General features: G+C 46.2%; 1 protein-coding gene across 1 annotated transcript in view; it reads right to left on the reverse strand.

The window, feature by feature from the left end:
- Positions 1–2,040: 2,040 nt before the first annotated feature.
- Positions 2,041–12,523, reverse strand: part of PRPF39 (pre-mRNA processing factor 39) — a 56,132-nt gene continuing 45,649 nt past the window's right edge. Inside the window, exons 11-14 of the mRNA XM_060788007.2 lie at positions 9,143–9,327; positions 8,070–8,144; positions 5,653–5,776; positions 2,041–2,704 (exon numbers count right to left, since the gene is read on the reverse strand). Coding sequence (XP_060643990.2) covers positions 2,648–2,704; positions 5,653–5,776; positions 8,070–8,144; positions 9,143–9,327 — 441 coding nt within the window. The 3' untranslated portion in view covers positions 2,041–2,647. The remainder of the gene's footprint in view (positions 2,705–5,652; positions 5,777–8,069; positions 8,145–9,142; positions 9,328–12,523) is intronic.

The raw sequence follows: 12,523 nt of genomic DNA on the forward strand, positions 1-12,523 counted from the left end.
GCCAAAGCTTCCTCCTAAACCCAGATCTCAAGGGTCACTCTAGGGCAGTACTTCTCAACCTTGGGTCCCCAGATGTTTTTGGCCTACAACTCCCAGAAATCCCAGCCAGTTTATCAGCTGTTAGGATTTCTGGGAATTGTAGGCCAAAAACATCTGGGGACCCCAGGTTGAGAACCACTGCTCTAGGGCAACGTTTCTCAACCTAGGGATCGGGACCCCGGGGGGGGGGGGTCACAAGGGGGGGGGTGTCAGAGTGGTCACCAAAGGCCATCGGAAAACACAGTATGTTCTCTTGGTCATGGGGATTCTGTCACCAATTCTATCGTTGGTGAGGTTCAGAATGCTCCGATTATAGGTGAACTATAAATCCCAGCAACTGCAACTCCCAAATGTCAAGGTCTATTTTCCCAAAACTCCACCAGTGTTCACATTTGGGCATTTTGAGTTTTCATGCCAAGTTTGGTCCAGATCCATCATTGTTTGAGTCCGTAGTGTTCTCTGGATGTAGGTGAACTACAACTCCCAAACTCAAGGTCAATGCTCACCAAGCCCTTCCAGTATTTTCTGTTGGTCATTGAAGCTGTGTGTCACGTTTGGTTCAATTCCATCACTGGTGGGGTTCAAAATGCTCTTTGATTGTCGGTGAACTATAACTCCCAGCAACTACAACTCCCAAATGTCAAGGTCTATTTTCCCCAAACTCCATCTGTGTTTATATTTGGGTATATGGAATATTTGTGCCAAGTTTGGTCCAGATCTATCATTGTTTGAGTCCACAGTGCTGTCTGGATGTGGGTGAACTACAACTCCCTAACTTAAGGTCAATGTCCACCAAACCCTTGTAGTGTTTTCCATTGGTCATGGAAGTCCTGTGTGTGGCACGTTTGGTTCAATTCCATCATTGGTGGGGCTCAGAATGCTCTTTGATTGTCGGTGAACTATAACTCCAGATCTATCATTGAGTCCACAGTGCTCTCTGGATGCGGGTGAACTACAACTCCCTAACTCAAGGTCAATGTCCACCAAACCCTTCTAGTATTTTCTATTGGTCATGGAAGTCCTGTTGGTCTCACGTTTGGTTCAATTCCATCATTGGTGGGGTTCAGAATGCTCTTTGATTGTCGGTGAATTATAACTCCCAAATGCCAAGGTCTAAACTCCATCTGTGTTCATATTTGGGCATATTGAGTATTTGTGCCAAGTTTGGTCCAGATCCATCTTTGTTTGAGTCCAATGTTCTCTGGATGTAGGCGAACTACAACTCCAAAACTCAAGGTCAATGCCCACCAAACCCTTCTAGTGTTTTCTGTTGGCCATGGAAGTCCTGTGTGTCACGTTTGGTTCAATTCCATCATTGGTGGAGTTCAGAATGCTCTTTGATTGTAGTGGAACTATACATCCCAGCAACTACAACTCCCAAATGACAAAATCAACCCCCCTTTCCCAACTCCACCCATATTCAAATTTGGGTATACTGGGTATTAGTGTCAAATTTTGTCCATTGTATTGTTGAAGGCTTTCATGGCTGGAATCACTAGGTTCTTGTGGGTTTTTTCGGGCTATAGGGCCATGTTCTAGAGGCATTTCTCCTGACGTCTCGCCTGCATCTATGGCAGGCATCACTACCTCTGAGGATGCTTACCATAGATGCAGGCGAAATGTCAGGAGAAATGCCTCTAGAACATGGCCCTATAGCCCGAAAAAACCCACAAGAACCTATTTGTCCATTGTATCGTTTGCATTTTCGATTCAGGAGGGGCCTTTTTGTTTTGTGCCATCCAAACGGATGAAACAAACACAAAACTAATGTGACGAATTTCAGGCCCATGCCTAGTCCTCAACTGTTTTGGCCTACAACTCCCAGAAATCCCAGTTGTTAGGATTTCTGGGAGTTGAAGGTCAAAACACGTGGTGACCCACAGGTTGAGGACCCCAGATCTAGGGGTCTGGAGGTGGGGAAATGGCTCTAACAAGCAGCAGAGAAATGACCCCAAGGGACAACTCTGGAGGAGCCTCAGCAGAAAAGAAGTAAAATTCCCATTTTTACACAATTTCATTTTTATTACAAAAAAGAAAAGGCATTTGAACAAAAAAAAAATACGTCTGAATGTACACATGAAAAAAAAGAACCCAATACAAAATCTCCACCCCAAACACAGCATGGTTCTAGCCACACGCTTCATGTCGTTGGTTCACGGGAAGGAGAAGAGAGAGCTCACAGCTTTCAGGGCTGGCCGCCTTCGCACGGCCGCAAAGGAGCCCGGCGGCTTGAAGTGCGGAGGACGTTTCCTTCAGAGCGGAAGACCGAGGAGGGCTGAGATCCGGGGTTTATTTTGGGAAAGGGGGGGGGGGGGCTTCACGTTGTCCCGAACAGGAACCGAGAATTCATACGTCCATTTCATTTCTGGGCAATTTGAGGGGAGCCGAATTCCTGGCGAACGAGGGGCACAGCAACATACCAATGAGCACATCGTGAGTCTGTCACAAGGAGACCCCCCGCGGGCGGCCCCTCATTGCACATGCAGAGAGACGCGGGGGCCACGGAAGGGGCGGGGTCACATCCATCACCCCCCATTCATTCGTTCCTTGTTCTAAAAAGTAACAAAACACTTCACACGCCTCGCCTCCGCCCCCACGCGGCTTCCCATCAGGTGGAGGAGGCCTGGTAATATTGTCCGTAATTCCAAGCGTTTGGGTAGTTGTACTACGAGGAGAAAGAGAAGGGAGGAAATGGATTAATTGATTAATGTCACTAAAGGCACTTTATTAGTGATCACTGCCTGAACATCAAGCAAAAAGTGGGTGCTAGAAACAATATCATACGAAAGCTGACGGGCACAACCTGGAGATCACAACCAGACACAGTGAAGACATCTGTCCTTGCGCTATGCTAAACTGCTGCTGAGTATGCATGCCCATTGTGGAACACATTTCGCTAAAACAGTGGATGTGGCTCTGAATGAGACATGCCGCATCATCACGGGGTGCCTGCGCCCTACACCACTGGAGAAATTACACTGCTTAGCCGGTATTGCACCACCTGACATCTGCCGGGAAGTGGCAGCCAATAGTGAAAGCACCAAGGCAGAGACATCTCCAGCTCATCCCCTGTTTGGGTATCAGCCAGCACATCAACAACTTAAATCTAGAAATAGTTTTCTAGGATCTACAGAGACACTCGCTGGAACACCTCAGTAAGCGAGAGTCCAAAAGTGGCAGGCTCAAACCAAGCACCTCAATCCATGGCTGATACCAAATGAGAGACTCCCCCCTGGGCACACAGAAGACGGGGCGACTTGGAAGGCGCTGAAAAGACTGCACTCTGGCACCACGAGATGCAGAGCCAACCTCAGGAAATGGGGCCACAAAGTGGAGTCCTTTACATGCGAGTGCGGAGAGGAGCAAACCACTGACCACCTGCTGCAATGCAACCTGAGCCCTGCCACACGCACAAGGGAGGACCTTCTTGCAGCAACACCAGAGGCACTCCAAGGGGCCAGAGACTGGTCAAAGGACATTTCATCCACTACCAAACTCACACATTTTGTATTTTGTATTTTTGTATCTTATCTGTTTGTTTACTTTGTTCTGTTAGAAATGTAATATAAATGACTGGTTGCTGATGACTCGTCATATCTCACCTGTTCGTGCTCAGCATCATTTTTAAAATGTTAAATTAAATTTTAATTATTACATTTGGCACAGCCATAGGTTTTTTAAACGTCGTCGTGTTATTGTTAATGTTTATTGCTTATCTTATTTATTTACTTTATTTGTATACCGCTCTTCTCAGCCCTTAGGCGACTCAGAGCAGTTTACAACAGTTTAGATATACACAATACAAAATCATCAGGCATTTAAAAGCAATAGCATCACAAATCGTTAGACATCAGCATCAATACATCAATACAACAAATCCATCAGGTCTCATCAATGAAATCAGAATCCAAACTCGTTATCCGATATTCCGTGTTCCGATAGTCAGTCAGTCAATTGCACTGCTTAGTCGAATGCCTGTTCAAACGGCCAGGTCTTTACCTTCCTCCGGAATGCCAGCAAGGAGGGGGCCGATCTAATATCTGCAGGAAGGGCGTTCCACAGCCGAGGGGCCACCACTGAGAAGGCCCTGTCTCTCGTCCCTGCCAGGCGTGCTTGTGAAGCTGGCAGGATCGAGAGCAGGGACTCCCCAGACGATCTTAATGTCCTAACTGGTTCTTCTGTTATGAGTTTTATTTTATTTTATTGTTTTGTATTACTGTTGCTATTGCTTTTATTACTGATGTATTGTTGGCTCGGCCTCATGTAGGCCGCACCGAGTCCCTTGGGGAAATGGTAGCGGGGTATAAATAATTATTATTAGTATTACTATTTTATTTATTTATTTATTATTATTGTTTATTATTATTATTATTTATTGTTTTTTATTTTTTATTATTCATTAATTCAATTTATTCAATTTATTCATTTATTTATTCAATTTATTCATTTATTTATTCAATTTATTTATTCATTTATTCAATTTATTTATTCATTCATCCAGTGGTTCTCAACCTGGGGTCCCCAGATGTTTTTGGCCTACAACTCCCAGAAATCCTAACAGCTGGTAAACTGTCTGGGATTTTCTGGGAGTTGAAGGCCAAAAACATCTGGGGACCCCAGGTTGAGAACCACTGACATTCATTCATTCATTCATTCATTCATTCATTTATTTATTTATGGCATTTGTATCCCAGGATGTTACAGCTACTGGGAAGAGCAAAATGCCTGCCAAGTAGCTATAACATCCTGGCAAATAGGTAAAAAGGTAAAGGTTTCCTCCTGACATTAACTCCAGTCGTGTCTGACTCTGGTGCTCATCTCCATTTCTAAGCCGAAGAGCCGGCGTTGTCCATAGACACCTCCACGGTCATGTGGTTGGCATGACTGCATGGAGCGCCGTTATCTTCCCGCCAAAGCAGTACCTATTGATCTACTCACATTTGCATGTTTTCGATTTTTTTTTGGTCAGGAGCTACTTGAGAAACTACAAGTCACTTCTGGTTTGAGAGAATTGGCCGTCTGCAAGGACGTTGCCCAGGGGGATGCCCGGATGATTTTTTATGTTTTTTATCATCCTTGTGGGAGGCTTTTCTCATGTCCCCGTATGAGGAGCTGGAGCTGATAGAGGGAGCTCATCCGCCTCTCCCTGGATTCAAACCAGCGACCTGTCGGTCTTCAGTCCTGCCAGCACAGGGCTTTAACCCACTGCGCCACCGGGGGCTCCTGTTTTTGAACTGCTAGGTTGGCAGAAGCTGGGGCTGACAGCGGAAGCTCACACTGCTCCCTGGATTCGAACCTGCGACTTTTTGGTCAACAATAAACATTGAGTCGCCGATAGGCTGAGAAAGGTGGTATACAAATACAGTAAATAATAAATAAATAAAAAAGTTTAGCAGCTTAGCGGTTTAACCCACTGTGCCACCGGGGGCTCCTGGCAAATAGATCGCTTTTATTCAGGAAGCAAGAATAGATTGCACAGCTATTTGCGAGACCTGGATCCTTTTCAGTCCCACCCTAGGATAAAAACCATCCCAGATTTCCGCAGCCTTTCCTTTCCTAGTATGCCCAATCAAAGGCATTGCAGGTCCCACTCTCCATCTTTGTAAAACCTACCTGGTACCATGCGCTGTAGTTGTAGGCGGCCTGGCTGGCCTGCATGTCTCCATCCGCCACTTGCCCCGAGGCCAGGCCCGCCTCGTCAGCCCCGTGGGGCCGCTTCTCGTCCCCCTCCTCGCAGCTGGAAGGGCCAAAAGAGAGGGAGGGAAGGTCAGCCGTGCGAGGGGTCCCCAAAAACAATAGCACTCAGGTTCCCTTGTTATCTGCAGCCACCCTTTGATGACCTGGTGCTGGGCAGCTAAACCAGGACTTCCAAATTGGACACCCCCCCCCCCCCACAAGGGAGGGTCTTCCTCCAGGGGCAAACCAAGAATGGGCAACCTGGAAGTCCCTCAAGAGACTCAGGAGCAGAGTGGGCAGATCCAAAGGCAACCTGGCAAAATGGCACGACCTAAAATAATCCTCCACCTCGTGCAACTGTGGAGCAGGACAGACAACTCCGCACCCGTATGCTTGTTCTCTTTGTCCAGCCTCATGCACATAGCAAGAATTGTTTGAGGCTACAGACAATGCGGTTGCTGTTGCCCGTTTTTGATCAAAAGATATTTAGCCATTTGTGCTCCTTCTATTTTTATCAGTTTTATACTAATTTATGCAATGCTTTTGATACGGGGATTATTCTTTTTCCTCTTAGTCCAGAGGACAGGAGCAGAATTCAAAACGATCTTGACAGATTAGAGAGATGGGCCAAAACTAACAAAATGAAGTTCAACAGTGACAAATGCAAGAGACTCCACTTTGGCAGGAAAAACGAAATGCAAAGATACAGAATGGGGGACGATGAGGCCTGGCTCGAGAGCAGTACGTGTGAAAAAGATCTTGGAGTCCTCGTGGACAACAAGTTAAACATGAGCCAACAATGTGATGTGGCGGCAAAAAAAGCCAATGGGATTTTGGCCTGCATCAAGAGGAGCATAGTGTCTAGATCTAGGGAAGTAATGCTACCCCTCTATTCTGCTTTGGTTAGACCACATCTGGAATACTGTGTCCAATTCTGGGCACCACAATTCAAGAGAGATATTGACAAGCTGGAATGTGTCCAGAGGAGGGCGACTAAAATGATCAAGGGTCTGGAGAACAAGCCCTATGAGGAGCGGCTTAGGGAACTGGGCATGTTTAGCCTGAAGAAGAGAAGGCTGAGAGGAGACATGATGAGAGCCATGTATAAATATGTGAGAGGAAGCCACAGGGAGGAGGAGGGAGCAAGCTTGTTTTCTGCTTCCTTGGAGACTAGGACGCAAGGGAACAATGGCTTCAAACTACAAGAGAGGAGATTCCATCTGAACATGAGGAAGAACTTCCTGACTGTGAGAGCCGTTCAGCAGTGGAACTCTCTGCCCCGGAGTGTGGTGGAGGCTCCTTCTTTGGAAGCTTTTAAGCAGAGGCTGGATGGCCATCTGTCAGGGGTGATTTGAATGCAATATTCCTGCTTCTTGGCAGGGGGTTGAACTGAATGGCCCATGAGGTCTCTTCCAACTCTATGATTCTATGATTCTATATTGTTACACTAATCCACTGATAAGTGGCACAAAGGAATTTCCTACACAAAAGGCTGCAGGAAAGGGCCAACTTTCAGGCATGAAGCAACGGGAGGAGGGAAACAGCCACTGAAATTTCAAACTCCTATGGCAGAACCCCTTCAGCCAATCAAGGGGTTGAAGGAGGGAAGGGTGTTCGAGCACCAGGGAATGAGAAGTGTGTCTGTAGGGATGGGCCACATGCTCCCCCGATCCCACACCAGTCCACCCTAATGTAGGCTTGGCCTCAAAAGACTGCTCCAGAGCCTTTCCCCTCCTGCCTGGATCTCCGAGTCTGGCATTATGTGTATGGACTATCCATTCATCATGTATAGGTCACCTTCCTAGGAAATGCTATATAATGTAAGAAGTTGGATTTGCTATGATGATTTCTACCAAAGTAATAAGCTTGCAGGCATGTTACTTGTGGGTCTGTCATATAAACAACAACAATAATAAACCAGAGCTGACAGCTGGCACAACAAAGCATTGCATGAACAGTTCCTTAAGCGGCTGAGGGGGGAAAGGAAAGAGCCTGAGGCTGTTAGGAAGGGTGGGAGTTGGACTCCAAAACATCTGGAGGGCCGAAGTTTGCCCACGTCTGATCTACACTGTACATCTAATGCAGCTTTACACCACTTACTTACCATGGCTGAATGCTACGCAACCCCGAGAGCTGTATTTTACAAGGCCTTCCCTGCCAAAGCTGCCTCGACAAACTACAACTCCCAGGATTTCATAGCATTGAGCCATAGCAGCTCAAGCGGTGTCAAACTGCACTAATTCTGCAATGTGAGCCTTCTCTTCCACCCGACACCATGCCTCGGCCTCCGAGACAGCATGCATTCAAGTGGCAATGCAATGCTCCCTTAATAATAATAATAAAACCATCCTCACCCATTCTCTGCTTTCCTTTTCAAAGTTTCTTGCTCCTTCAGAAGGGACTGGTGCTCTTCGTAGGCATCCAGAAGCCTGCAAGTGGAAAGCGAATGAGGGAGTGAGGAGGGGAGGAAGCTCAGGGTAGAGCAAGCCTGAGCAAACTTGGAATCTCTGTTACACTAAGCTGCAAAAGGATCAACATCAAGTGTGTGTGTGTGTATTAAGCCTTATACTGTTAATCATTATGTGCAGCTGCTAATCTAGGCCAGTTTCAGACTGTAGGATCTATATAACAATATTAAATAACCACTCACAAGCCGTTTTGCTTTGAAATGGATATATTGCTTGTATCTGTGCAGCAAAAAAAGACACTACTGACTTTTTCCCACCACCACTTCCTTTTATACACCTTTCCTGCCCATCTCCCCCTCTTCTCAGTTTCCTTATTAGAGCTTGTTGCTTCACAAGTTCCAATACAAGGTTTCCACCACCCTCTGCTGGCTTCAAAATGCCAGAGAGAGAATTGATTCAGTCAGGATGTCAAGGAGGGAAGTTGTGATGTCTTCATGCCTCAGAAATTGACTCCTGACAGTCAGCTAGTAAATTTGTGCCACACCCAGTGGAGTATAACTGTATGTGTTTTAGGATACAGTTCAGCTTTTGCTCTGAGGAGTCTTTTGCTCACAGCGTTTTGCTCAACCATTTACACTGCTCATTTGAAGGAAGATGAAGAAGCCTTGCTCTTTGCATTCTGTTATTCTTACAAGGACTATGTAAGTTTGTTGCACTGTTTATTTTGTATGCAACACTGCAAGTTTATGTTTTGACTGCTAACAAGAGTAAAGTTTTCTGTTCTTTTTCCTCTTGCCTTTGTGCAAAGTTATTGTGTCTTTTGCACTGGACCAGACTAAATTCTGCTTAAGCGTAACTATCTCCCTCCTAGTGTTTTGGACTTCAACTCCGGTTGTTAGGAATTGTGGGAGTTGAAGTCCCAAACACCTGGAGGAGGGATGAAGTTTACCCATGCCAGCCATAGAAGCCCTCAGGAGAAACCCAAACCAAGACTGACGAAAACACAGTCGGAGCCTCACCTGTTCACATCCATGCCGAAGTCCTCCATGAATTCCACTTTCCTCTGTGAGAATATGATTCTCATCTTGATGGGTAGGGTCCCGCTGATGGCTTTGTCGAAGGAGGCAACGATGTGCTCCTCGTTCTGCTTCAGGTCGCCACTGTACTCGATTTCCAGCAGGTTGAGGTACAATTTAGCATTATCCTGGGCCAAAGGAAACAGGTATGTCAGAAGGCAGGTAAGAAAGCGGGTCTATGTCTAAAGACATAGAAACACACACAGAAACCTCCAGAGAATTCGGGGGCTACATCTCAGCATGCTGACCTCTATCCCCACCTGGAGCCTTTGAGACTCTTGCCTCCAATGTGCAACAAGCTGCTTTTTATATTTAAGACTTTTAAAGTTGTTCTAATAATATGAATGCGGCCCCATCCTGTGTTGGATGGGGCCGCACTCCCCCTGAAGATGCAGGTTCGTAGCTTGGGTGTGACCCTGGACTCATCGCTGAGCCTGGAACCCCAGGTTTCGGCGGTGACCAGGGGAGCATTCGCACAGCTAAAGCTTATGCGCCAGCTGCGCCCGTACCTTGGGAAGTCTGACTTGGCCACGGTAGTCCACACTCTGGTTACATCCCGTTTAGACTACTGCAACGCTCTCTACGTGGGGTTGCCTTTGAAGACAGCCCGGAAGCTCCAACTAGTCCAACGCTCGGCAGCCATGATGTTAACAGGAGCGGAGCGCAGGGAGCATACAACCCCCCTGTTGCGCCAACTCCACTGGCTACCGATCTGCTACCGGGCTGAATTCAAAGTGCTGGCGTTGGCCTTTAAAGCCCTAAACGGTTCCGGCCCAAGCTACCTATCCGACCGCATCTCTGCCTATGAACCCACCAGGACTTTGAGATCTTCCGGGGAGACCCTGCTCTCGATCCCGCCTGCTTCTCAAGCTCGGCTGGTGGGGACGAGAGATAGGGCCTTCTCGGTGGTAGCTCCTCGGCTGTGGAACGCCCTTCCTACGGACATTAGACTAGCACCATCTCTAATGGTATTCCGCAAAAAGGTGAAGACCTGGATGTTTGTGCAGGCGTTTGAGTAATTTAGTGCAATCTGGTAATGGAACATAGGAACGGAACAATGGACGACGAACCTGGACTACGCTTGGATGACGAGAAGATTGGGTACGGTTGTTTTTTGTAATAATTGTGCATTGTAATGGCTTATTGGTAATTTATGGATAATGTGTTAAGTCAATTGTTATATGTTGTATGGAACCACTGCTGTTTCTACTGTTTTTACTGTTTGTGAACCGCTGCGAGTCGCCTTCGGGCTTGAGATACAGCGGTATATAAGCAAAGCAAAGTAAATAAATAAATAAATATTAGAACCTTTATCACAGGCCCGACTAGTGGGAACGAGGGAGAGAGCCTTCTCCTCTGTGGCCCCCCGACTCCGGAATTCATTGCCTGGTGAGATTAAGCAAGCCCCTACTCTAGCTACCTTCAAAAAGGATCTCAAAACCTGGCTCTTCCGTTGCGCCTTTGGAGAGTGACCTTACATCTCCTTTGGTTCGCTCCCCCAAAATGTTTGTCCCCACACTGTACTTCCCCCTGCCTCTTTGAAGGCCTGTCTCGGGTTGCAAAGGTCAACAACAAGCTACACAATTGGTCGGAAGCTCACTCCGACCCGGGCTGGCTTGAACTCATGACCTTGTGGTCAGAAGTGATCTTAATGCAGCTGACACTTAGCCAGCTGCACCACAGTCCCACAATGTTGGTCCCCAAACCTGCCCTCGATTTATATAGGTTGACTGACACATGAGTATCTATAGCACTTTCCTTATTCCATTTCCTCAAGTGGAACGGAGGAGGAAAAGTGACTACCGAACCCCTTGCTCTAAGTGTATGCAAGGGCTGTGCTGTGGGCACTCCTCTGCCTTGACAAAATGTCACATCTGTTGAGTTCCAGAAAGTTTTTCTGGCCTGCAACAAGCAGCTTCGGGATACCTTTCCTGTTTTAGCAAGTTCTCCTTCTTGTTTTGTGCCAGGTTTAACATTTCACAGTTGAACAGCTCTGAATTTCAGGAAGTCCAACCTCATTCATGCTCTGGTGGAATCTTATTTGTTTCTTTATTTATTCGCTGTATTTCTCAGCCAATCGGCGACTCAAGGCGGTTTCCAACAAATCAGTACACATAAAGCATAATATAAACTTAAACATTAAACAGTATAAAACACACAAGAGCAATAAAAACAACATTAGCGTCTCCTTATTATCAAGTTCAATTGTCAAATCAATTTCCTATATTAGCTACTTTGCATTTGTAAACGCTTGCTCAAACAGCCATGTTTTAACTTGCCTCCGAAATGTCAAGAGGGAGGGAGCAGATCTGATCTCCCTAGGGAGGGTGTTCCATAGCTGAGGGGCCACCACTGAAAAGGCCCTGTCTCTTCTCCCCGCCAAACGTACTTGAGATGAAGGCGGGACTGAAAGCAGGACCTCCCCAGATGATCTTAAAGTTCTCAGTGGTTCATAAGGGGAGATACGTTCGGACAGGTAAGTTGGGCTAGAACCATTTAGGGCTTTATAAGCCAGCACTTTGAATTGGGCCCGGTAGAATCTCTTTTCTTTGAGTTCAAAAGTGTTGCTCCATTTTGTCCTAGGCTCCTTCTACACTGCCATACAATCCAGATTATTAAATCAGATAATCAGCATTATCTGCTTTGAACTGGATTGTGTGAGTATACACTGCCATATCATCCAGTTCAAAGCAGATGATCTGGATTTTATTTGGCAGTGTAGAAGGGGCCTTAGTCTCCAGAGCAGCAGGTACCAAACAGACCCCTCCTCAATATAATCTCTTTTCAAATACTTAAACATGGCTAAAAAAATCTCTATTAAATTTCTATTCTCCAAGATAAACATTAACAACAACAACAACAACGTCCACCCCTACATCGCACCTCGTAATCTAAGATCATCTGGGGAGGCCCTGCTTTTGCTCTCGTCAACAGCACAAATGTGTCTGGTGGGGATGAGAGACAAGGCCTTCTCGGATGTGGCCCCCTGCCTATGGAACACACTCCCAAATAAGATAATGACATAAGATCAGCTTCCTGCCTCCTGGCTTTTAGAAAAAAATTAAAATCATAGTTCTGGGACCAGGCCTTCGGACAGTAGATGTATGTAGTATTTTAGAGGGACATTGACTGGAACGGTGATTCGACTGACGAGACAGTTTTATTGTTTTAATGCTTGTTGATGTATTGTTTTAATTATGATTTATGTTTAATTGAGGTTTTACTATTGTAATTGTTTGTATTGGCATCGTATCGGTGCCCAATGTAAGGCATTGAATTTTGCCGTTATTTATGTGTAAACCACTTTGAGTCCCCCCAGGGGTG

Source organism: Anolis sagrei, chromosome 1, assembly GCF_037176765.1.
Source record: "Anolis sagrei isolate rAnoSag1 chromosome 1, rAnoSag1.mat, whole genome shotgun sequence".
NCBI classification, from domain to species: Eukaryota; Metazoa; Chordata; class Lepidosauria; order Squamata; family Dactyloidae; genus Anolis; species Anolis sagrei.